At 38.3% G+C, this 27,772-nt stretch overlaps 1 protein-coding gene across 1 annotated transcript in view; it reads right to left on the bottom strand.

The window, feature by feature from the left end:
* The window catches only part of FAM120C (family with sequence similarity 120C), a 133,839-nt gene that overhangs the window by 53,842 nt on the left and 52,225 nt on the right, over nucleotides 1-27,772 (bottom strand). Inside the window, 8 exon segments of the mRNA XM_037823779.1 lie at nucleotides 4,305-4,554; nucleotides 22,655-22,826; nucleotides 23,469-23,533; nucleotides 23,536-23,679; nucleotides 23,682-23,725; nucleotides 24,517-24,794; nucleotides 25,241-25,317; nucleotides 25,883-25,985. Coding sequence (XP_037679707.1) covers nucleotides 4,305-4,554; nucleotides 22,655-22,826; nucleotides 23,469-23,533; nucleotides 23,536-23,679; nucleotides 23,682-23,725; nucleotides 24,517-24,794; nucleotides 25,241-25,317; nucleotides 25,883-25,985 — 1,133 coding nt within the window.

The raw sequence follows: 27,772 nt of genomic DNA, 5'->3' as shown, positions 1-27,772 counted from the left end.
TCCCACATCTATTAAATAATTCATCTCATTGATTTGTGATGCTTCCTTTAGCATATTTTAAGTTCTAATGTGTTAAGTTCCTATTCAGTATTATCTTCTTTTAAAATATGACCTGTCAATTTTTGCACCAGTATTATATTATTTATGTTTATAATACATTTTGGTATCTGGTAGGGTCAAGACTCCTCTTAGTACTCTTCTTCAAAAATTTCTACACTACTCTTAAACTCATTTGCTTTTCTTGAACTTCAGAATTATTCTGTCAAGTGAACAAAACCTGGTTCATCTATATCTTTACTCTTTATATATTAGGATGGCACATATTTAATTCAAATACCCTGTGGCAGCAGGGAGTAAGTCTACTACTTCTCAATAGAATTTTTTCTTCAAAGGGAACTCCTTAACTTCACCCATGAATCAAAAGGGGAGGGACCTTTTTTGATTTCATCTCTACTTATGGAAAACTACTGAGGTTTGAATGAACCCAAACTAGAAATGATGGGGCCTTGATGCATACCTCTCCACATCCAACATGGCTGCACCCCACCCCTAGAAGCCTGACAGAGTTCATCAGTACCCCTCCCACCTCAGTGATGACAGTTGTATATGCAAAGGCCTTCCTCAAATTATATCAACCTTTCCTAAAAGACTCCCATTTATCTAGACAAATTGTCCAAGAGCTTCACCAACATGTGTTTCTTCCAAACTTCTCAAGCATTACTTTACTTTCATGAGAGACATCTTTTCCCTATAGTTAGCAGAAATGATTGAGGAGTTTAAACTCCTAGTTCTCAACTAGGCCATAGTTTCAATTTCCTACCAGTATTTACCTGATATTGCTGAGCAATGCAGTATTTACGATAAGTTAATCTTCATTTAAAGTTGAATTTAAAAATTGCAACCAGATTTTTGCTAATCTTTACACAAAGCATTTTTCTACCTTTTTGTGTTCTTTAAAGGATAGGTGTTGGGAGTTGGAGAGATTTGGTTCAAACCCTGGCACTACCCCTTACTGGCTAAGTGACCTTAGGCAAGTCACTTTTCTCTAAGCCTCTGTTTCCTCATCAGTAAATGGACATAATACCTCCTTTTCTGCACAAGTATGAAGATGAGAAGCATCATACACAAAGGACTTATTCAGCATAGTACCAGGCACATAATATGTAATATTACAGAACCTCTTCTTGATTTTATAAACATCATTTATTGTCTTGCACTTTAATAATGATATCTTACATGGGTTACTGATTTGTATCGGGTAATTCTTCCCCCATGCTAAATGACTTCATATGTTGCCTCTTGTTTTTGGGTTCTTGGGCATTTTAAAAAGTAATTTTTTATATTTTTTCCCTTTCATTTAGGCTGGGTGATATCACTTATCATTGTTGTTACTGGGGCTAATTTTAAGAGTAGCTCCTTCCTGTTTCACCTGCTTTACAATATGCTGTTTCTGATCTGTTGTACACTGCAAAATCAGATGACAAAATTGTCAGAAGTGTGTCTAAATAAAGAATAAATAAGCTGAGGAAGATTCTAAGGGGTTCTCTTTGGTGCAAATGTATAGAATCTATTAAAGTATTACAATGTAGTCTTTGTGATAGCTGATACAGCTGTTTATAAGCCATTTGTACTGATTTTCATGTTTCTGGACATGTTTCAGATAATGCAGAGAGCTAAATAAATTGCAAATGAGGTATTACTATAATTTTTAGAAAGAATATAAAAAAATGTGCAATTCCAGTGTCAATATGGGACAATGCAGAGCTATGTATGGCCCTGGAATATGGTAGGAACTAGGAGGAATAAATGCTTAGCCATTATTCCCATTGGAAAAACTGCTTAAAGTGACCCATCTCAATGGTAAGGCAGTTATGAATGAACATATATTGAGCACTTCTTATGTACAAGGCCCCCTGCATTGCATTAGATTACTCAAACAGATCTGAGATGTAGGAATTACTATACCCTCTTATAAGTGAGGAAACTGATGCTCAGAAAGGTTAACTGACTGATCCAAAATGAAAATTGCCAGAACCAGAACTGAAACTAATTGAAAATCCCCTTTGGTGACCTGTAGGTACAGACCTCCCTTTTGTACCAGATCTTACTTCCTTTACATCAGCAAATAAACAATTTAAAAATGTAATAGAAAATAGAATATCATCCAGAATCACAACAGTATCTATCAAGGACCTAGGAATGAACTTAATTCAAAATGTAGAAGACCTCTGTGGGGTAAAAACAACTCTATTAAGACATAAGAGACCTGAGCAAATGGAGAGCTACACTATGCTCATTCGATAGGAAGACCTAATATTATAAATATGTCAATTCTCCACAAATTTACCTATAAATTCAATTAAGTATCAAAAATCTCAAAAAGATTTGTGGAAACTCAACTAACTGATTCTAAATTTTACACGGAAGAATAAAGGCTCAAGAGGTTCAAGAATAGCTAGCACAATTTTGAAAAAAAGAAAAGCAAAGAGCAGAGATTTGACCCACCTGATATTAAGGCAAATTAGAAACCCTTAATTAAGTGAAATGATGTGATACTGGCAAGGGATCAAATAGGCAATGGAACAAAATAGAATCCAGGAATGGACTCATGCATATACAGGAACCTAGGACACAGGAAAGGTGGTAATATAAATCAGTGGAGTTGGGAAACTGGCTTATTATTCACAGAAAATAAAATTGGATCCTTTCTCACAACATAAATTAAATAAATACCTACTATTTTAAAGATCTAATATGGAAGGTCACATAAAACTATTAGAAGAAAATGCAGAAAAATATCTTTATGACCCACAGGTAGGGAAGAATTTATTAAATAAAACCAAGAAAGTACACACTATAAAAGTACAAATGGATGGGTTTGACTATATCAAAACTAAATACTTCTTATTTAGGGGTGAAGTGTACTGATGTCTTCAATTTACTTGGAAATGAATCACAAAAGATGGATAAATGTACGGCTAGAGATGGATAGGTGTTTGGGATAAAACAAGTATAGTAAAATGTTCATTGTAGAAGCTATATGGTGATCATATGGGTGTTCACTTTATAATTCTCCCAAATTTTCTATACATATAAAAATTACAATAACAAAAGATTGGGGGAAATGAAATATTTCTGTTCAACAAATGATATAATACACATAGTTTTAAAAATTGCGATCAACTGAAAAATATATTTGACATACACATGCACAAATATATTTGCTGTGTGTATATATATATGTATATACATGTATACATGTACACACACACACACACCTCTCTAAGTAGGAACTTCTGCAAACAGCAAGAAAAAGACAAGTAACCCAATAGAAAATGGACAACATATATAAATAGGCACTTCCAAGACTCAGAAAACTCAAATGGCTACTAAGCCTATAAATAGATCAGAACCTCATCTGTAGTCAAATAAATACAAACTAAAATAAAAGATCTTACTTGAAATCCACTGGATTGACAAAAATTAAGTTGTATGATATTAAGTACTGGCAATAATGTGAGGAAATGGAAAGCCTTATGCACTGTTCATAAATTAGTGCAGCTACAATCTAGAGCAATTTGGCAATATTTAGCAAAATACTTATATGCTTATTTTATAGAATGCAGGAATTCTACTTCTGGGTATATACTTCCAATAAACTGACACAGGAACCTAAAGAGACATCTATATACATATTCCTTGCAGCACTGTCTATAATACCAAAGAATTATAAACAACCATCCATCAATCAAATAAAATACTGACATTAGTATTTGATAGAACACAATTAAGCAGTCAAGAGGAATGAACCATTTATGAATATGGAGAGATCTCAAAAATATCTGAATGAAAAAAGTGATGAAACAGAATGAGACATACAACACAACACCTTTCTTGTTACAAAAAGGAAAAAAATTACACATACAAACAATACTACAGACTGTTTATGGATGCATGAATGTCTAAATAAAACTATGGAAGATGGCTTGGAAGGGCACATATCAAACACCCAAGAGTGGATGACTATGGGTGGAGAGGAAAAGGAAGTGGATCAGGAATTAGGACTGAAGGGGACAAAAACTAAAACAAAACAAATATTAAAAAGGGGGCAATGTACGGACTGATAACAGAGGAGACGGAGGAGATGATAAACTGAGACTGTTACAGCAATCAATTTCTGAAGTCTGACCTAAACATAAAATAAAAATCTCCTCATCCCCAAATACCACAAAAACACCTGCTTCAACGAAACTTCAAAAAGGTAAAGGATAAAAGACTGGTCACCTCCTTGTCATATGGCTTACCGGAGTACACAGCACATGAGCAGCAGATGGGTGGGGACATTAGCCGGATTGAGCATACTGGGTGTGTCTGACTTCAAACAGGCCAGGAAGGCCTGCATCCTTCTGTTCTTGTCCTCAACTGCTTTTCCTAGCCAGAGTTTCTTGAGGTTTAGGCAAGTCCATTCTCGAAATGTCAGTGCTGACACCAGTTCAGGGGTTTGAGGCAACTTCCCTTTATAGGCAGACCACTCTTTAAGGATCACTGAAGGAACTGGAAAACAGAAATGGAAGAAAAACAGTCTCTAGAGAATCTCTGAGCATTTCTAATGGCCAATTGTCAGAATCCATTGCATTTCAATATTTTTAGTAGCTATAATTTTTATTCCTGTTAGCAGTAATAGCAGGAGTAGTAAGCATTAATTAGGTGTTTGATATGTGTTAAGTACTTTATTATCTCATTTAATCCTCATTACAATCCTGAGAGGGGAAGTATTATGACTACATAATCACCAAATCAAGGCCCAAGGTCATACAGTTTGTAATGATTTTGAAATTCATTTCTTAAGTAGATGAACCAGGCTAGGTAGGGAAAGAAGTTCAAAGAAGAATTAGGCAAATACATGACCCCGTAAGAGACTACAGTACACCCTAAAAGACTTTAAAGAATTTCAAAAACTTCTCAAAAAATCAACATCTTTTAGATTTACAAAGGTGTAAAAGACCAGGAAAACATGGCTTCTATCTCCTTTTAGTATACCTCAGGCTCCTAAGCCCTGATATCTACTCAATTACCCAAGCTAGAAACACAGACTCCTCTCTCTCCTTAACCTCCTACACATCTGGTTATTACAAAGGTCCTGCTGATTTTATGTCCTTACCATCCCTTTATATATGATCCCTTTACTCCATCACAATTATTGTAGTGGTTCAGATCTCATCATATTTCACCTGAACCATTACAAGTCTGCTGGCTGTTGTCCCTGCCTTCACCCTGTCTGGTCCCTCTCATACCCATGCTCCACAACTACTAGAGTACTCAAAAAAAAAAAAAAAACACTTTTTATTTTGAATTAATTATAGAGTCACAGGATGTTGCAAAGATAGTAGAGAGAGGTTCTCTGTAATCACACAGGTTCCCCCAATGGTTCTATCTTAAATAATTATAGTACAATATCAAAACCAGGAAACTGACATTAGTACAATGTATGTATATAGTTCTATGTCATTTTATCACATGTGTAGATTTGTGTAACCACCACCACAATCAAGAAACAAAACTATTCTATCACTACAAAGACCTCCATTGTGTTCCCTTTATAACCACACCCAACACCCTCCCCAGAGCTGTCCCTAACCCCTGGCAACCACTAATCTGTTTTCCATCTACAACTATATCATTTTGAGAATGTTATATAAATGGGATCATTACAGTATGTGACCTTCTGAGACTGGCATTTTTCACTCAGCATAAGGCCCATGAGATCCATCCAGGTTGTAGTGTGTATCAATAGTCTGTACCTTTTTATTGCTGAGTAGTATTCCATGTTATGTGTTTTAGTTTCCTAGTCTGCTTTAAGCAAATACCATGAAATGGGTTAGGCTAAACAAAACGAATTTATTCGTTCATGGTTTTGAGGCCAGGAAATGAGGCACTGATACTCTGTCCCTGAAGACTGGCTCCCAACAATCCTTGGCTCCTCTGACACATGGCAAGGCACATGGTGGTGTCTGCTGGTCTCTCCTTTCTCTTCCACGTTTCACTGATTTCAGCTTCTTGCTCTCATGGCTTTCTCTCACTGTCTGAATTTCATTCTCCTACAAAGGAATCCAGTAATAGGATTAAGAACCATCATGATTGAGGTGGGTCACACCTTAACCAGTAGCCTCATCAAAAGGTCCTACTTACAATGGGTTCACACCTACAGGAATGGATTAAACTTGAGAACGTATTTTTCTGGGGTAAATATACTTCTAAACTATCACAGTATGGACATACCACAGTGTGTTTAACCATTCACCCAATGAAGTTTTCCAATTTGGGGCTGTTTCCAGTTTGGGACTAATACAAATAAAGCTGTTCTAAATATTCACGTACAAGTTCCTACAGGAAAATAAGCCTTCATTTCTCTGGGATAAATGCCCGGGAGTGTTACCTACAGGGTCATATGGTAAGCTCATTTTTACTTTTGAAAGGAACCTCAAATTATTTTCTGGAGTGGCTACACAATTTTACATTACCACCAGCCATTTATGAGTGATTCAGTTTCTCTGCATCCTCTCCAGCATGTGGTATTATCACTATCATTCATTTTAGCCATTCTGATAGGTGTGTAGAAATATCTCATTGTGGTTTTAATCTGCATTTATCTAGTAGTCAGTGATTCGTAACATCTTTTCATGTGTTTATCTGCCATCTGTATATCTTCTGAGGAATGTCTGTATATATTTTTTGCCCATTTCCCATTGGACTGTTTTTTTTTAAATAAAACATTTTTATTTGTGAAATATAACATATATACAGAAAAGTGATAACATTCAAAGTACAGTTTAACAAGTGGTTATAAAACAAATTTCAAAGTATAATAAAGGTTACTGTTCCAAAATTACAGTTATTTCCTTTAGCTGTTCTAATAGACTAGAGACTAAAAAAAAATTTATATAATGATCCAGTAGTCATAATCCTTTGTTAAATCCTATCTTGTTGGTTGCTACTCCTCCCTCTTATGTGATCACTGTCTCAATCTCCAGGGATATCAGGGCAGTGACCACCCTAACGTGTTCATGTTGAAAAGGGGTGACAACTTTGTGAACAAGGGGGACACATCTAGTTGATATTCTTCAGGAGGCTATTGCCTCTGGGTTTAGGGACTTAACTGGCATAGAAGCACTCTGAAGGATTTAAGTTTCTTACAAACAAACTTAGTGAGTGAAACTTTTATAGAGTCTAAGATATGGACATAGGTATTCTTTAGGATTTCTGGGAATACCATTGGGTTGGGCTTCACTTAATGTGGCCATCTGCAATATCTAGCTGAAGCTTGCATAAGAGTAACCTCCAGGATAGCCTCTCAACTCTATTTGAAACCTCTTAGCCCCTGAAACCTTATTTTGTTACATTTCTTTTCCTCCTTTTGGTCAAGAAGTGATCTCAATCCCTTGATGCCAGGGCCAGGCTCATTCCTGAGAGCCATGTCGCACATCACCAGGGATACTCACACACCTGGAAATCATGTCCCATGTAGGCGGGAGGGTAATGAATTTATTTGCTGAGTTGGGCTTAGAGAGACAAAGACCACATCTAAGCAACAGAAGAGGTTCCCTGGAAGTGACTCTTAGGCCTTCCCCTTTACAGCAGTAAGTTACATAAGAGCAAACATCAAGATCAAGGGCTTTACTTATTAAGTAGTCGGTCCCTAATTTCATGTAGCATATATTCTATTGAAAACAATCAATGTCTCATATTCTCCTCACTGAGTTGTACAATCATCATCATTCTCAATTTTAGATAATTATCATAACCCAGAACACCTCATTACTCTTATTAGCCCCCCTCAATTATTTACGCCTAGTATTGGTGTGGTACTAGTAAGATATTCCTATTAAATATAGTCCATAGTATACAATAGGTAGTTTTTCCCAAATACCACTCTGTTGCAAGTATTTGTACAAGTGTCATACCTTAGAAGTAGATCATGCAAGAACCTATTTATATTTGTAGTGACAGTATGTGGAATACACAGCTTTAAACAACCCCTTTCAGCTGTGTTAACCTTCAATATGGCACCGATACTTATAATCCCATTAACAAATTATCATCAATCCTGTCCATTCCCATCCCTTTAAGTTCACCCACATTAACATGTCTGTACATACTAGGTAATCATTCCTCCTTCACTAGCTTCTGTCTATCTCTAGGTCTGCTATATTCCACATTATAAGACACTGATTTTACATTTTTCAGGGAGTTCATACTAGTGATATCATACTACATCTCTCCTTTTGTGTCTGACTTATTTCACTAAGCATTCAGCCCTCAAGGTTCATCCATGTTGTCACATGTTTCAGGGCCTTGTTCCTTCTTACCACTGCATAGTATTCCACTGAATGTATATACCACATTTTGTTTATCAACTTGTCTGTTGAAGGACACTTGGATTGTTTCCATCTCAGCAACTGTGAACAATGCTGCTACGAAAAATGGTGTGCAAATATTTGTTCGGTCACTGCTTTCAGATCTCCTGGGTATATACCAAGCAGTGGAATTGCCAAGTCATAGGGTAACTCAATATGTAGTTTTCTGAGGAACCGCCAAACTGTTTTTCATGGTAGCTGTACCATTATACATGCCCAACAGCAATGGATAAGAGTTCAAGTTTCTCCACACTCTCTCCAGCATTTGTAGTATTCTGTTTGTTTAATGGCAGCCATTCTTATTGGTGTGAGATGATATCTCATTGTGGTTTTGATTTGCATTTCCCTAATAGGGAATGAAGATGAATATTTTTTCATGTGCTTTTCAGCCATTTGTATTTCCTCTTTGGAAAAATGTTTTTTCATATCTATTCCCATTTTATAATTGGACTATTTGTACTTTTGTCATTGAGTTGTAGGATTTCTTTATATATGCTGGTTATCAGCCCTTATCAGATATCTTGCCCCACTGAGTTGGCTGTCTCTTCACCTTTTTGACAAAGTCCTTTGAGGCACAGAAGTTTTGATTTGGAAGAGTTCCCATTTACCTATTTTTTCTTTCATTGCTTGTGCCTTGGGTGTAAGATCTAAGAAGCTATAAGATCGAAGAAGCTACCACCAGTTATTAGGTCTTGAAGATGTTTCCCTATATTATCTTCTAGAAATTTTATGGTTCTGGATCTTATATTTAGGTCTTTGATCCACTTGAGTTAATTTCATACAGGATATGAGGTAGGGGTCCTCTTTCATTCTTTTGGATATGGATATCCAGTTCTCCCAGTCCCATTTGTTGAAGAGACAGTATTCTGTCCCAGTACAGTGGATTTGGGGGCCTTGTAAAAATCAATTGACCTTTGACTTGGGGGTCCATTTCCAAATTCTCAATTCGATTCCATTGATCAATATGTCTATCTTTGTCCTAGTACCACACTGTTTTGATAACTGTGGCTTTATAGTAGGCTTTAAAGGAAGGAAGCATAAGTCCTCCCACTTTGTTCTTTTTTAGGATGTTTATGACAATTTGAGACCCCTTTCCCTTACAAATAAATTTGATAACTAGCTTTTCTAAGTAAGCTGTTGGAATTTTGATTGGATTGCATTGAATCTGTAGATTAATTTGGGTAAAACTGACATCTTAACAAAGTTTAGCCTTTCTTTCCATGAACACGGAATATCTTTCCACGTATTTATGTATTCTTTGAGTTATTTTAGTCAAGTTTTGTAATTTTCTGTGTAGAGGTCTTCTACATCCTTGGTTAAGTTTATTTCTAGATGCTTGATTCTTTTAGTTGCTACTGTGAACAGAATTTTTTCCTTGATTGCCTAGGTCATTACTAATGTATAGAAACATTACTTATTTTTGAAAATTAATCTCGTATCCTGCCACTTTGTTGAATTTATTAGTTTTAGTAGCTTTTTCATAGAATTCTCAGGATTTTCCAAATATAGGAAAATGTCATCTGTGAGTAATGAAAGTTTTACTTTTTCTTTTCCAATTTGGATGCTTTTTATTTCTTTTTGTTGCCCCACTGCCCTGGCTAGAACTTCCAGCATAATCTTGAATAACAGTGGTGACAGTGGGCATCCTTGTCTCATTCTCGAACTTAGGGGTAAAGCTTTCAGTCACCTACCATTGAGTACTATGCTGGCTGTGGGTGTTTCATATATGCCGTTTATCATATTGAGAAAATTTCCTTTGAGTCCTACTTTAGAAAATGTTTTCATCAAAAAAGGGTGCTGAATTTTATCGAACGCTTTTTCAGCATCTATCAAGATGATCATTTGATTTTTCCCTTTCAATTTGTTAATGTGTTGTATTGCATTGATTGGTTTTCTTATATCAAACCACCCTTGCATGCCTGGAATGAACTGTACTAGGTCGTGCTGTATGATCCTTTTAATGTGCCTTTGGATTCGATTTGCAAGGATTTGTTGAGAATTTTTGCATCTATATTCATTTAGGAGATTGGCCTGCAGTTTTCCTTTCTTGTAGTACCTTTACCTGGTTTTGGTATTACAGTGATGTTAGCTTCATAAAGTGAGTTAGGTAGTGTTCTTTTTTCTTCAATTTTTTGAAAGACTTTGAGTAGCAATAGTGTTAGTTCTTTTTGGAATGTTTGGTAAAATTCCCCTGTGAAGCCATCTGGCCCTGGGCTTTTCTTTGCAGGAAGATTTTTGATGACTGATTGGATCTCTTTACTTGTGATTGGTTTGTTGAAGTCTTCTATTTCCTCTTGAGTCAGTCTAGGTTGTTCATGTGTTTCAGTAAATTGTCCATATCCTCTAAGTTGTTGAGTTTGTGGTGTCCAGTTGTTCATAGTGTCATCTTATGCCTTTTTTTTTTAAATCAGTTTCCAGAACTCCCTTTGGCATTTCTTGCAGGGAAGGTCAGCATTTGTTTGTCTGTGAAAAATTTTAAACTATCCCTCATTTTTGAAGGGCAGCTTTGATGGATAAAGAATTTTTGGATGGCAATTTTTTTCTTCAGAATCTTAAATATGTCACCTCCATGGTGCCTGCTGAGTAGTCAGTGTTTAGTTTTATGTGGTTTCTCCTGTATGTTGTGAATCGCTTTTCTCTTCCTGCTTTCAGGACTTTCTCCTTCTCTTCAGTATTTGACAATCTGTTTAGTATGTGTCTCAGAGTGTGTCTGTTTCAATTTATTCTATTTGGAGTTCACTGGGCTTTCTGTTTGCATATTTATATCTTTTATAAGGGTTGGGAAGTTTTCCCCAACTATCTCCTCAAATACTCTTCCTACCCTTTACTCTTCTCATCTCCTTCTAGGACATCATTGATTTTTGTATTTGTGCACTTCATGTTGTCCACCACTTTCCTGAGATCATTTCAAGTTTTTCAATCTTTTTCACGACATTTTCTTTTGTGTTTATATTCAATTGCCTATCCTCTAGTTCACTTATTCTTTCTTCTGCCTCTTTAAATCTGCTGTCATGTGTCTCTAGTATATTTTTAAGTTGATCTACAGTACCTTTCATTTCCATAAGATCTGCTATTTTCTATTTATTCTTTCAAATTCTTCCTTATGCTCTTCTGGTGTGTTCTTGATATCCTTTATATCTTTACCAATCCACTGAAGTTGTTTTGGAGATTTGCATCTACTTCTTTGATTAGTTTTTCCATGTTCTCTGTCTCCTCTGGCTTTTTAATTTGGCCATTTGGGTTGGCTGTATCTTCTTGGATCTTCATATTTTTGTGATTTTCTGTTGATTTTTTAGCATTTGCTTATTTTAGTAAGGTTATTTGGGAAGATGCAGGTCTACTTGAACATTTGTATAAAATTTGACAGAACTGCTCTTTGCCAGGTGCACTTTCCCTGTATTTCCAGCAGACAGTGCTCTTGGGTCAGCTCTTCCCTTCAAGCCCTCTTTTCCCTGACTGCAGCTGCACACTGAACTGGGTTCAAACCAGGTGGATATCCAATCAGTGCAGCAGTGGAGACTGCCATCCCTGGGAGCTGGGGGTGGGCACAATGCAGTTTGGCAGAGAATCCACTTAAGGGCACAATGGGTCTGGTGATTCACACACACCCAAGTCTATCAATATCAGGCCATGGAGCCGCAAGTTTTACCTGTCTCAGCCCTCAGCTACCCCAGAGGTGCACTTTTAGTTGGCCCACAAAGTCCCTGCCTGCCATGTGTCCATGGGCCTCTGGGGTGGGGGGAGGGGCTCCTGGTGCTTCCATGTAGCACTTTCCCTTATCCCTGCCTCTCCACCTGTGCACAGCATGAACTTCCACAGAGGAATAGCAAAGGCAGCAGCAGACTTTCTCTCTCATCTGTCATAGCTCTGCATTTTCTGTGCTCTCGAGGGGAGGGTTTCCCAGTCTTCCCCGGAGCCAGCCCCTCACAGTGGCCTGCCTCAGAACTGAGAGGTTTAAGCATGTGCACCGTGCCAAGATTACTGTGCATGGCCAACACAAGTTCACTGGTTCCCAAGTTCCCTCACAGGAGCTCCCAGCTGCAGGGCTGATTTGGGAGTGCAGGAGTGCAGAGGTACTCCCCCTTCTGCTTTAAACTGCACATAGCTGCCAGCCCCATCAGTGGTCACAACTGAATAAACTTACCCTGTCCTTTCAGTTGTAATTTCTCTACTTGTTCATCCAGGTCTCCACTATATATTGGAGAGGTCCATTTCTGGCTGCTTGTACTCTGGAACTTCTGTCCCAGTAGTTTTCTGCCTTTTCTCTAGTTATTCCATGGGGGAGAAGTTTGCTCTGCCTCTCCTATTCTGCCATCTTCCAGTTCCCAGGGAGATGTAAGGGCCATAAGGAGTCAACGGGAAGCACAATCGGGTTGGGTGGCTCAACTAGCAGGTGGGGAGTAGACCTGATTGTTTTTAAATGTTTAGTTCTAAGAGTTCTTTATATATTCTAGCTACTCACCTAAACAAGTGGTACTTGTTTGCCTATGGATGCCTAAATGCTCCAGTTCCATTTGTGGAAAAGACTATCTTTCCTCTATGAAATGCTTTTGCAGCTTTCTCAAAAATCATTTGGCTGTACTTGTGTGGGACTATTTCTGGGCTCCCTATTCTGTTCTATTGATCCATTCATCCCTCTGCCAGTACCACACAGTGTTGATTACTGTACTTATATAATAAATCTTGTAATCAGGTCAGTGGTTGCTCCCCATTAATTATTCTTTTTCAAAATTGTGTTAGTTATTCTAATTCTTTTGCCTTTCCATATGTGTTTGTTTACAAGGACTGCTATAATAAAAACCACAAACTGGTTGGCTTAAACAACAGGAATTTATTGTCTAGAAGTCCAACATCAAGGTATCACCAGGCTATGCTTTCTCCTGGATTTGGGAGCATTCTGGTCATGGCTTGCCAGCAATCCTTGGCATTTTTTTTTGGCTTGCAGATGTATCTCTGCCTCTGTCACATGGCAATCTCTCTCCTCTGACTTCTTTTAATTGACTGTACTGAATTTCCTCTGCTTATATGCACTTCAGTCATATTGGATAAAGTCCCACCCTGAATCAATTCAGCCTCATCCAGATAGGATATTTGAAGGTCCTATTTACGAATAAATTCACACACACACAGATCCAGGAATTACTAATTGAACAAATCTTTGTGGGGGACGTGTCAATCCACCATACCATATAAACAGAATAATCTTTTCTATATTTACAAAATATCTTGCTGGGATTTGGATGGGAATTGACTTAAACCTGCATGTCAGTTTGAGGAGAATTCCAGTATAACTCTCCATTTACTTAGATCTTTGATTTTTCTTATCGGCATTTTGTAGTTTTTAGCATACAAGACCTGTACATATGCGCTAGATTTACTTACAAGTACCTCATTTTTCAGTGATATTAAATGGTATTGTATTTTAAATTTTGGTTTCTACATGTTCATTAGTATATAAAAATACAATAGATATTTGTATGTTGATTTTGTATCCTGGGACCTTGCTAAACTCACTTATTTCTAGGAGATTTTGGTAAGTTCCTTGGGTTTTTCTACATAAACTATCAAGCCTTCTGCAAAACAAGGGAAGTTTTATTTCTTCCTTTATGATCTGTATGCTTTTTATTTCATTTCTTTGCCTTACTGAGCTGTCCAGCACTTCCAGTATCATGTTGAATAGAAGAGGTAAGAATGAACATTCTGGCCTTGTTCCCTATTTTAGGTGAAAAACATTGAGTCTTTGAACTTAAGTCTAAGGTTAGCTGTAGATTTTTTGATGTTCTCATCAAGTTGAGGAAATTGTTCTCTTCCTAGTTTTCTGAGACTTTTTATGATGAATGGGTATTGAATTTTGTCAAGTGCTTTCTCTGCATCCATTGGTATGATCATGTGATTTTTCTTCAATTAGCCTGTTTATGTGGTGGATGACATCGACTGATTTTTCATATATTGAACCATTCTTGCATCCCTGGAATAATCCCTACTTCATTATGGTGTACAATTCACTTTATTTATTTCTGAGTTCTATTGGGTGTTAAGAATTTCTGCACAAATATTGAGGCAGGATATTGGTCTGTAGTGGGGTTTTTATGTACTATTTTTATCTAGTTTTAGTATCAGCATGTTCCAGTTTGCTAATGCTACTGTTATGCAAAATATCAGAAATGGATTGGCTTTTATAAAGGGGATTTATTAGGTCACATTTTTACAGTTCTGAGGCCATAAAAGCATCCAAACTAAGGCATCAACAAGATGGCTGGTGGTGTCTGGAACAGCTCTGTCAGCTGGGAAGGCACATGTCTGGCATCTGCTGGTCCTTTGCTCCCAGGTTACATTTCAAAATGGCTTTCTCCAAAATGTCTCTGGGCTTGTCTCTCTTAGCTTCTTCAGCTGTGCATCTAAGTGTCAGGGTCCTCTCTTGGCTTCTCAAGATCAAACTCTGGGCTAACATCTCCAAATGTTTCCAAACTGGCACACATGGTAAAATTGGCTTCATAGAATGAGATGGGATGTGTTCCATCATCTTCTATTTTCTGGAAAAGATTGTGTAAAATTGATGTTAATTCTTTTTAAAATATTTGGGAGAATTTTCCAGTGATACCAGTGGAGCTAGTGGATATCTTTTTTGGGAAGTTTTAAATTTGATTTCATTAATATTTATGGGGTTATTCAAATTATCTATTTCATGTTGGGTGAGTTGAGGTAGGTTGTACATTCCAAGAAATTGGTCCATTTCATCTAAGTTGCCAAATTGATGTGTGTAGGGTTGTTTGTAATATTCCCATATAATCCTTTTGATGTCTGTAGGTTCTGCAGTGATAGTGTAGATACTGTGTTTTCTCTCAATTTTTCTTCATCAGTCTTGCTGGAGGTTTGTCAGTTTTACTGCTCTTTTCAAAGAACGAGGTTTTGTTGTGGTGGTGGTTTTTTTTTTTTTTTTTTTCTTTAACATCAGGAATTTATTGGCTCACAGTTTCAAAAGTTACAAAGTTTGCTTCATCCCAGGGTAAGTATGCTCTGGCTGGCTGGCAACCTTTGGGGTTCCTTGGTGTGCTGGTTTGAATATATTTTTCCCCCAGAAAAAGCCATATTCTTTAATGCAATCTTGTAGGGACAGATGCATTAGTGCTGATTAGATTGGAATCCTTTGAGTGTTTCCATAGAGATGTGACTCAATCAACTGTGAATGAAACATTTGATTAGATAATTTCCATGGAGGTGTTACCCTGCCCATTCAGGGTGGGTGTTAATTGGATTGCTGGAGTCATTTAAGGGAATTCACAGACAGAAGGACTTCAGAGCAACTGAGAGTGATATTTTGAAGAGGAGCTGCAGCTTACAGAGACATTTTGAAGATGGCCGTTGAAAGCTGACATTTTGGAGAAAGCCATTTTGAAACATAACCTGGGAGCAAAGGAAGAAGACACCAGCCACATGCCTTCCCAGACAACAGAGGTGTTCCAGACACCATTGGCCATCATTCGGAGAACGTACTCTGTTGTTGACGTCTTAGCTTGGACACTTTTATGGCCTTAAGACTGTAACTTTGTAACCAAATAAACCCCCTTTATAAAAGCCAATCCATTTCTGGTATTTTGCAAAACAGCAGCATTAGCAAACCACAACACTTGGCTTTTATATCACATGGAAATGTACACGGTGGCTTTTTCTCCTTTCTCATCCAGGTTCCACTGACTTCCAGCTTCTTGCTTCTCTTGTGACTGCTCTATTCACCTGACTTTTATTCTGCTTACAAAAATCTCCAGTAATCTGGATTAAAGCCCAACCTGATTCAGTTGGGCCAAACCTTAACTGATGTAACTACTATCTTGAAGAGATCTTATTTACAATGGGTTAACACCCTGCAGAATGTGGACCAAGACCAGGAACATGTCCAAAGTGGGTACATAATGCAATCCACCATACTATGCAAATTTTATTGTCATCACTAAATATGGTGTATATATAGTCAATTCTTTGAAATGTGTTGAAGCTCGCTTTGTGGCCCAAATTTGTAGTCAGTTTTCACAAATGACCCTGTGTTTTTTGGAAAAAAAGGTGAGTTCTTCAGTTTTTAAATATAGTAGTTGCATTAGTTTTCTATTGCTTCACAATAAATTATTATAAATTAAGACATTTCAAATGACATCCATTTTTTTAACCTCATATTTCTGGTTCTGGTCAGGAGTCCAAGCATGGTGTTACTGAGTTCCCTGACCAGGATATTACAAGACTGAAACCAAGACGTTAGCTGGGCTACATTCCTCTCTGGAAGCTCTGGGAAAGAACCTGCATTCATGTTCATGCAAGTTGCTAGCCAAATTCAGTTCCTTCCAGTTGTGAGACTGAAGTCTCCATTTCCTAGCTGGCTGCCAGATTGATGCCATTCTTAGCTCCTAGATACCTCCCACATTCCTTGCTATGTGGCCCCCTCCATCTTCAAAGCCAGCAGCACAAAATCTCCCTTACATTGAATCCTACTAATGCTTCTAATCCCTTTCTTTAGGAAAAGCCCAGTACCTTTCAAGGGCTCACCTGATTAGGTCAGGTCCACAAGAGATATTCTCCCTTTCTTGAAGTCAACTGTGTCATATAACATAACTTAATCATGGGAGTGATATTCCATCATATTCAAAGTCCTGGGGATTATACAGGGCATGTACACCAGGGATGGAGGAAGGAATATAAGGGAACAAATTAGAATCTGTCTATGATGGTAGATGTCTGGAGATCAAGTTTGATAATTGTTTGGTTGAAATCTTATATCATTAATTATTTTTGTATGTTTGATCAATCAGTTACTGAGTGTGGTATTTAACAGTATTTCACCATAATGGATTTATTACTTTCTATTTGTTTCATTGATTTTTCCTATTGTTTTTCTGTTTTCAGTTTCATTGATTTGTGCTCTTATCTTTATTATTTCCTCCATTTGGTTTCTTTTGAGTTCATTTTTCCATTCTTTTTCTTGATTTTTGAGGTGAAAGTTTAGATTATTGATTAGAAACTTCCTCTTTTCTAATATAAGCATTTAATACTATAAATTTCTCTCTCAGCAACAATTTAGCTGTATCCCTCAAATATTAATATGTTGTATTTTCATTTTCATTTAGTTTAATTTATATGTTCTTTTTCTTCCTGGAGACATCCTCTTTGACCCATGGATTATACAGAAGTGTTTTGTTATTTTCCATGTGTTTGTAGATTTTCCTATTTTCCTGTTTTTAATTTTTAGTTTGATTCCAAGGTAGTCTGAGAACATACTCCGTGTGATTGCACATCTTTTAAATTTACTGAGGTTTGTTTTATGGCCAAGGACATGATTTATCATGGTATATTTTTTGTGGGTGCATGAAAAGAATGTGTATTGTGCTGCTGTTGTGTGTTCTATAAAAGTTGATTGGATCCTGCTTGTTTGATGGTCTTTATAGTAGGCTGAACTATGAACCCAATTAGACATGTTCTTAACCTTAATCTGTATTCCTGTGAGTATAAACCCATTGTAAATAGGATCTCCTGAAGATATTTTCAGTTAAGGTATAGCCCAGCCAAATGAGGTTGGGTCTTAATCCAGCATATTGGAGGCCTTACAAAGAAAAAGAAACCAGAAGCAAGACTTCAGAGAAAACCAAAGGGAAGAGCTAGAAGTAAGAAGTCAGAAGGAACCTGGAAGAGAAAAGAGAGGACACTGCCATTTGATGGGAAGTCCAAGGAACCCCAAGGATTGCTGGCCAGCGAGAACACTACTGACCCTAGGAGAAAGCAAGCCACCTAGCCTCTGAAACCATGCCACAATAAATTCCCATTGTTTAAACTAACCCATGTTGTGGTATTTATCATAGCAGCCTGGTAAACTAAGATAGCTTTATTGAGTTCTTCTATATCCTTGCTGATTTTCTGTCTAGTTTCTATCCATTGTTGACAGGGAGGTGCTGAAGTGTGTAACTATAATTGTGGATTTGTCTACTTCTCCTTTCAGTTCTATCAGGTTTTGCCTCACATATTTTGCAGCTCAGTTGTCTGATGATACACATTAAAGATTACTATTATGCTTGGTGGAGCAGCAATTTTATCTTTATGTAATGTCCTTCTCTGTCCCTGGCAACTTTCTTTGCTTGGGAGTCTATTTTAAGTGAATTTCTTATATGCAGCATATAGTTGGCTTGTATTTTATTTTTACCAAGTCTGCAAATCTCTGTGTTTTAATTGGTGCAGTTACACCACTCACATTAATGCAATTATTGATATGTTAGGGCTTAAGTCTGTTGTTTTTTATTTGTTTCATTTGTTCTATTTTTCATTTCTCTGTTTTCATGTTCTTCCCTTCCTGTGATTACTTGAACTTTAGAATTCCATTTTGGTTTATTTATAGTGTTTTTCAGTATATCTCTTTGTATATCTTTTTCATTGAATGCTCTAGGAATTACATTACACATATTGAACTTATCAGTCTACTGGTGTAGCCAATTGTTATAGTTAGGTTCATGTGCCAACTTGGCTAGATGATGGTGTCCAGGTGTCTGGTCAAGCAAGCACTGGCCTAACCATTACTGCAAGGACATTTATGCCTGGCTGATAGGCCAGAAGGCTTGTTTATTAAATCATTAGTCAATTCACAGCAACTGTGACTGATTACATTAATGAAGGGCTTGTCCTCTGCAATGAGAGAATTCAATCAACTGGGTTTGATCCAAACAGATGAAGACTTTTAAGGGAGAAAGAGAGAAACTTCAGTTCTTCTTTGGCTAGCCAGTGTCTCCTGAGGAGTTTATCAAACACCTTCATCAGAGATGCCAGTTTGCTGCCTGCCCTATAGAATTTGGACTCATGAATCCTGCCCTATGGAGTTTGGACTTGTGCATCCCCAAAGTTGTGTGAATCACTTTTATAAAATCTTATATTTACAGATCTTTCTTGTTGGTTCTTTTTCTCTAGAGAACTCTAGCTAATAAAGCCTGGTACTGGGATTGTTCTTGAAAAACAGAATCTTAAAATGGGCTGTTAGAAATGGTTTGCTACTCTGATTAGATTCAAAGGCACTAATGACTCCATTTTCAAAATCAAGATGGCACTGACAGTCCATGGTGTGAGTTGGCAATGGAGATATGTAAAATATCACCATTTGATTCTCCTAATCATACTCTTGTATGAAGCAAGGCTCTTTGTGTCAGTGTTTTTGACACCTTAACAGAGTTTTGTGGAGTTAAGAGGTATACTGATGTTGGCTGGTTGCTCTTAGATACACTAGATAAAGTTATAAGAGAAAGCGATGAGATGAAGGCTTCAAATTTGAAAGCTAAATGTCATATGACAGAAGCAAAGGTTTCTATGTGTGCCCTGAAAGAAAAATTTATTTTCAGTGGCTGCAGACTTGAGATTTCTGAAAACCAGACCCAGAGACTCATTGTGCAAATAGCAGATTTACAATGTAAACTAAAATCTCAACCTTGCAGGGTGTCTGCTGTTAGAAAAAGGCATTTGGAAAAGAATAGGATCCTGAAACTTGGAATGGGACATATGTATTAATAATAATGGCAGTGAGGACATTGGAATCCTGGATTCTGCTAAGTCTTTGTTAGATATATCTGTAGTGGTCTGCCCTGAGGAAACAGCACCCCCACATCCAGTCTGCCCTGAGGAGCCTACCATCCAATCTCCACTAAGGAGACTAATGCTTCAGTGCCTGCTAAATGTGAAATCATCTCTCCTGAGGAAGCAGCCCTCACTCCTCTGGCAGGAGAGACTAATCCTGTTTCACCAGATGAAACTGCAATGGAATGTCCTGAGGTAATTGGCTTGAGGGATACTTCTAATTCTTTTCATTACCTACCCCAACCACCAGTCTTCTTCAAACCTATAACTAAAGTCCCAACAGGGCCTGAAGGGTGAGGTACAAAGTGTGACCCATGAGGAAGTATACTATAATCCAAAAGAACTGTATGAATTTTTCAATTTATATAGACAGAAATCAGAGGAATATGTTTGGGAATGGATATTAAGGGTATGAGATAATGGCGGAAAGAATACAAAGTTGGATCAGGCTGAATTTATTGATATGGGCCCACTAAGCAGAGATTCCACATTCAGTGCTGTAGCACAAGTGGTTAGAAAGGGCATTAACAGTTTGTTTGGGATTTGGGCTGAAACATGGACCAAAAGCTGGCTGACCTTATCTAAAGTTGAAATGCCAGAACTGCCCTCTTATAATGTAGAGGATGGGATCCAAAGACTTAAGAGAGATTGGAATGTTAGAGTATATTTATCACGGAAGACCTGCTCACACACTCCTGGAATGCCCAGAGGACACACCTTTTACCAGGATTGTGAGGAATAAATTTGGGAGACTAGCTCTGTTGTCCCTGAAGAGCTCTGTAGTCACCCTTCTCTGTTGGTCAGATATTACTGTGGGAACTGCTGTCACTGAGCTGCAATCCTTAAACACAATACAGATAATCAGATACCAAATAGGCAGAAGCCATGTGGCAGCAGTTAATTGCCAAAGACAAGGCGGGAATGGCTACCATAATGGAAAACAGGCTCAAAGCAGCAATCAAAATAATCTGAATTGCAGAGATTCATGGAGGTGGCTAGTAGACCATGGAGCACCTAAAAGTAAAATAGATGGGCAGTCTACTAAATTCTTGTTTGATTTGCATCAGCAGAAGAATTTCAGGTCAAGTGAATAAAAATCTAACTTGAATTACAAAAACAGAGTCACAGCCCCTTAATCAATTCCCAGACTTGAGACAGTTTACAGACCCAGAGCCCCTGGAATGAAGGGAAGGTCGGATACCCTTGGGGAAGGACCCTGCCAAAAATTTATACTGTTAATCTTCCCCACAGCCTTCTCCAAGGGGATGTATGGCCTTTCACCAGGGTAACTGTGCATTGGGGAAAAGGAAATGATCAGATATTTCATGGATTATTAGACACTGGTTCAGAAGTGACATTAATTCCAGGAGACCCAAAACGTCTCTCTGGTCCATCAGTCAGAGTAGAGGCTTATGTTGGTCAGGTGATCGATGGAGTTTTAGCTCAGGTCCTTCTCACATTGGGTCCAATTGTCCACATACCCACTCTGTTGTTCTTTTCCTAGTTCCAGAATGCATAATTGGAATAGACAAACTCAGCAACTGGCAGAATCCCCACACTGGTCCCATGACTTGTAGAGTGAGGGCTATTATGGCAGGAAAGGCCAAGTGGAAGCCACAAGAACTGCCCCTGCCTAGAAAAATAGTAAACCAGAAGCAATACCAGATTCTTGTGGGCACTGCAGAGATTAATGCCACTCTTAATGACTTGAACGACACAGAGTTGGTGATTCCCAACACATCCCCATTCAACTCTCGTATTTGGCCTGCGCAGAAAACAGATGGGCTTGTAGGATGAGAGTGGATTATTGTAAGCTTAACCAGGTGGGGTCTCCAATTGCAGCTGCTGTTCCAGAGGTGGTATCATTGCTTGAGCAAATCAACACATCCCTTGGTATCTAGTATATAGCTATTGATATGGCAAATGCTTTTTTCTCAGTAGCTGTTAGTAAGGACTACCAGAATGAGTTTGCATTCAGCTGTCCAGGTTGGCAGTATACTTTCACTGTCCTACCTCAGAGGTATATCAACTCTCCAGCCCTATGTCATATTTTCTGCAGGGTATTTAATCCTTTCTCCCTCCCACAAGACATCACACTGGTCCATTATATTGATGATATTATGTTGACTGGACCTAGTGAGCAAGAAGTAGCAACTACTCTAGACTTGTTGGTAAGGCATTTGTGTGTCAGAGGATGGGAGATGAATCCAACAAAAATACAGGGGCCTCCCACTTCAGTAAAATTTCTAGGTGTCCAGTGGTGTGGGGCCTGTTGAGATATCCCTCCTAAGGTGAAGATAAGTTGTTGCACCTGGCCCCTCCTATGACCAAAAAAGAGGCACAATGCCTAGTTGGCCTCTTTGGATTTTGGAGACAACATATTCCTCATTTGGGTGTGCTACTCCAGCCCATCTACCAGGTGACCACAAAAGCTTCTAGTTTTGAGTGGGGACTGGAACAGGGCGAGGCTCTTTGATAGGTCCAGGCTGCTGTACAAGCTGTTCTGCCACTTGGACCATATGATCCAGCTGATCCAATGGTGCTGGAAGTGTCAGTGACAAAGCTATGATTTGCTTTCTAAAAATGCACAGAAGCTTCTGCTCTGCTTCAACCTTTGAGATAATTTACAAAGATAGAACTACACTTACCTTCTACAGGCAGCCGCTGCCGTAAGGCCAGGCATTCCATTTTCCGCTGTGTCTCAGCCAGACTAAAAAGGACTCCATATACATATTGACGAGCTGATCGGAACAGGAGAGCAGCTGGGGGCAGCTCCATGTTACATTCATCCTCAATACATACGGGGATCTTAATTTCACCCTAACAAAAAATGTCAAGGGGAAAGGAGAAAATGACTTACTTCAAAGTTTGGAACTGCACTGAGAAGAACCAGTAATGAACAATAGTATCTGTGGTTTAGTCACTAAATTTTCTACTTGTATTTAGACAGAGTTTCTTACTAAAAAGAAGCTATAACAAGTCCAATCAATCACAGCCAGCTTATAGCTCTATTCCATTTTTAAAGTCTCAGCTATGACTGAACACAGCTGACTAAATGGGGATATTCCATCGTAAACATGCTATTGGGGGATGGATGTGCATAGTAAGACTGGAGGAAGGTAATAGCTCTGCAGAAGCAGAGGGAAAGGTAAGGAACAAGGACAAAAAGCCTCTTCTCAGTTTGTATTCATCCCTAGAACCAGAATCTACCAACATGGTGCATTGTCTTCTTCCAAGTCTTATAGGCACCCTCTTCTAAGGGTTTCATTTACTGCTCAGTACCAACTCCTATTGGTCTTGCTTCACCCTGAGGCCCTTAAAGCAATGAGGGGCCCCAGCATGTTGTCTCCTTTTAACTCCTTTCATACACTTGTGATCACAATTTTCTCTGATATCTTACAATCCTAGGAAGAGTGAAGTACATTGTTAATGACAGGGACATAAGTACTGATGTGTTCTAACCTTAGTGAGAACGTGGTATATATAAGGGTACATAAGACCCCTGCGGTGTCTGTGTTCAGCAACCCCAAGACTTCTGGAGCCACTGGAGGTAAAGGAGGAATGGTAATGTCCATGTGGTTCCTTGTAGACATAGACAGAAGAGATGGGATGTGGGGCTCATTATCACACAGGCTGGCATCTGAAACTCCACCATCAATGGGCTGTCACCATTGGGATTTTCCCATCCAGGCTGTTGCTGAAGTGCTTTGGTAATATGACTAAAAAATTTATAAAGACAATGTAAAAGAGAGAAGGAAGGTTGATAAAGATATTCCAGCTCAAGGAAATGCCCATTCTGATCCCAAGAAATCTCACAAACCCTCTGAAGTCAGAACACTGGCTTAGAGATAGACTTTACACCTTTCCTGTCAGTGGCCATCACTGCCCTCTCTGTCTTCTTTCATCTGACCAAAACTAAAGCGATCAAGTCATGGGAATCATTCTGAATCCTATACATCTTGTAAGGTCATGTTTAGAGTCTGTTTATGGCCTAAGAAAATAATTACAATTGAAATCTCAGAGCACCTCTGTTTCCCAGGAATAAACCACCTAGAGGAATAATCTAAGAACAAATGAGCTATTACAAAATCCCGCTGTTTTAATCTTCAGAACCTTGTCTTAGTTACTAAGCAATATAACTGCCTGCTCTACTGTCCAATACTTCAACTTTATTTCTTTTTTCCGTTTTTTTTTTTTTTTAATATTCAATCTACCCCTTTACAAATTGAGGAATGACAGCCATGATACATAGCACATCCATCCCAGGGCTCCCTTAAACGGGTGCTCTGCTGCCTTTTACCTGAGTGGCCTGGATGTTTGAAAATTACTATATACAGGGCCAACATGAGCATGAAGTAGGAAAGCAAAGTTTTCCTACTTGGCTTAAGAGCAAAGAGCCACAGAGAAAAGCCAGTAACATATATTTTCCTACACCCCCTACCCAGGTTATCAGGAAAAGAAAACAGATGCCTCAAAATCTGTTCCCCTGGGTGTCTATAAAGATACTTACTTGGAGCTGGTTCCATTTGGCTTATCACCATCAGAGGAAGAGGAGTGGGAAGAGTCTGGTCCCAAAGGAGGTGAGGCTTTGGAAGTAAAGTAATTGGGAAACTGGGATGTAGAGGAATCATAAGAGACAGCCCAATTGGCAAAGTGGCTGTCCTGCAGCATGGGATTCTGAGAAAAAGCAGGGGATTCCCCCAGAGCATGGGAGGAGAGAAGAGATGAGTTGGATCCCATTGGGAATGATGGTGGATATTTCATTTTCTGGGGCACTTGGTGAGAAAACTAAAGGACAAAACAGACAGAAAAGCTATTTAACATTTTACTAGGCTCCAGGATGGTTCCTCAGAAGTCATGACATGGTAGGTGATGCAAGGAAGGAGGATTGTTGAGATACAAAGAATCTACTGAGAATAATAAGAAATAATTCTAGCAGTGATTTATGAACAGAATCCTCCAGAGGCAGGAAAACAGGACCATCCAGGTCTCATAGAACCATTCTCTGACATCAGCAAAGCTAGATTCATAATTCTCTAATTGTTACTGATTTGAATGTTGTCTTTACATAGTCTGCAATCCTCAAGTTGAGAATGTGACATAGTTACACACAGCCTTGACATTCTGATAACACTGAATTACCCTGACTCCTTAATTTAGATCAAAAAAAATAAAAAAGAAATCTGAGTATCTAATGTTAACAAATGGTCTCAGTTCTGTTAAATGATACTTACTATTGGCTTTCCAGCAGACATAGTATCCATTTGATTTTGTGGAAGGGGATGATTTCCAAGCTGATTATTCCAAAAACCTGACACCAAGAGAAAAGATTATGCTTCAATCAATCCTAATAATTCTACTATGTTACATTCCGCTAACCTCATATTATTAATAAATAAGTTACAGTTTATTGAACAGCTACTATGTGCCATGCCAGGAACCTTACATGAATTGTATCATTTAATAACAACTCTAAAAACTAGGTATCAGGAGCCACATGTCATATAAATGTGACTTGCACCATGGTCACAACAGTTTTTGATAAGTGGCAGAAGTGGAATTCAAACTGGGGTCTGACCCCAAAGATAGGCAACTTTACATATACTATGCTGCTCTCAGGCCAGAATACAGGTTAACCCCAGAAGAAGCCTGAATTAAGGAAAAAGCATTGGGCCCATCTATACATTTGAGAAAGCAGGGAACATTCCTGTATTACTTGTCTTACTACATGCAAATCAAAAGGAGAATGTATACTAAACAGGAATGACTTCCACGAGGGCACAGCACAAATATGTGATTCTGGCCTAGACATTCTTCAAGGACCAACTTAATTTTCCCTAGAGACAGAGCAACTTGGGAACAGATGGAAGCCTTACCTAGAAAGGAGGAGGGGCCCACTGGCAGTGAGGAAAGTTTGGTTGTGACTGAATAGTACACAACAGCTTTCTTGAATCATTCAATTTTATCTTCTGTCCTGGACTTGATGTTGGAACACCAGATGTTCAGAAGAAGAAACAACATGAGAGTGTCTTTTTCATGAAATTTATAATTTAGAAGTCAAAACAGTAGCAGAAATCAAATATTTAAAGAAATCCAAGAGAGCAAATTTTCAAAGTCTGGAATACTGAATAAAATGTTTACTTACATTTTGTGCTATCCTAAAATAATCACAAATTCATTAGCTAAAAATACATAAGGATAGGAAAAATATCACATAGTACCACTGTCTAAAGATATTTTGGTGTGTTTTCTTTATGTATGCTTGTATACACACACACACACACACATGATTTTTATTTTATAAATAATTTATTGAGGTGAAACACATAACATAAAAATAATGATTTTAAATTGCCCATTTTGGTGGCATTTACTACATTCACAATGTTGTATAACACCACCTCTATCTAGTTCCAAAATAGTTCTATCCCTCCAAAATAAAATGCCCTTACCCATTAAGCAGTTTTTCCCAATTTCTCCCTCCTCCCATACCTTGGCAACCACAAATCTGTGTTCTGTCTGTATGGATTTATCTATTCTGGACATTTCATATAAAAGGAATAATACAATATATGACCTTTTCCATCTTTTTTTTCACTTTGCATGGCATCTTGCTATGCATGTTGTAGCATATATCAATATTTCATTCCATTTTACGGCTGAATAATATTCCATTGTATTCCACATTTGTTTAATCATCCATTGATGGATATTTGGGCAGTTTCCACCATTTGGCTATTGTGACTAGTGCTGCTATGAACACGAGTGTGCATGCACTTGTTTGAGACTCTATTATAAATTATTTGGGGTATATACCTAGGAGCAGAATTGCAGGATCATATGGTAATTTTATGTTTAACTTTGTGAGAACTGCCAATGTGTTTTCCATAGTAGCTGTATGGAAAAATCTCACTTACTTGGACACTAGAGGATGATAGAGACTGGAAAAAAAAGTCTCCAAAAACACTGAATGGAAGGGAAAAAAAAACCCACCAATAAGAAGGTACAAGATCTATAATTTGGGCATACCAGTCAGGACCCCTCCCCTCACTCAGTCACACAGTGACTTAAGAGTCACACAGTGGCAGTACTCCAGGCCCGGGCAACTCCTGCCATGATTAAGGACCACAGACCCACTCTTGGCAGCAAGTTAGAACCCCATGCATATTTAGTCATGGGGACCAACGGACACATAGACCCAGGAAGGCACCCAAGCAGTTGGCGAGTGCATGTGTACAAAAGGATCCCCAGAAAACAAAAGAGACCCGTGGCAGAACCAGTGGTAAGTGGTGTACACACCCAACCCAGTCTTTAACTGCTGGAGCACCAAAATGAAAAAAAAAAAAAAAAACACAAAACAGGCATTATTTAACACTGACCATCTGGCTCCCTGGGGCAGGATATACTAACGTGGATGTTACCAGAGGTAGAAAACCCTCATGGGAAAAAGGGAAAACCAAACTGCTATAAGGCACAGTAGGCCCCAGGAACAAAAATTGTAATGAAAAGGGTGCACTGAGCATGGAAGAGCAGTTAAGCATATCATAGCCACCAAGGAGGAAAATATGCACAAAAATAAACAGAACAGCACAGGATTCCTGGAGAAGGAATAAAGGAAAGGAAATCTTCTAGAGTTGATACGATTGCACACAAAAGAGCAATTTTAAGAGTTGTACCACTTGACCAAGTAAACAGGTGCAGAAGACCTGAGCAAATCTAAACAGCTAAACTGGATGCACTAAAAGTTCAGTATAAGCTAGACTAAA

This window comes from Choloepus didactylus (assembly GCF_015220235.1).
Source record: "Choloepus didactylus isolate mChoDid1 chromosome 24 unlocalized genomic scaffold, mChoDid1.pri SUPER_24_unloc2, whole genome shotgun sequence".
In the NCBI taxonomy this organism is placed as follows: Eukaryota; Metazoa; Chordata; class Mammalia; order Pilosa; family Megalonychidae; genus Choloepus; species Choloepus didactylus.
Note: the sequence above shows the minus strand (reverse complement) of the source record. Positions and strands in the feature narration are given on the sequence as shown.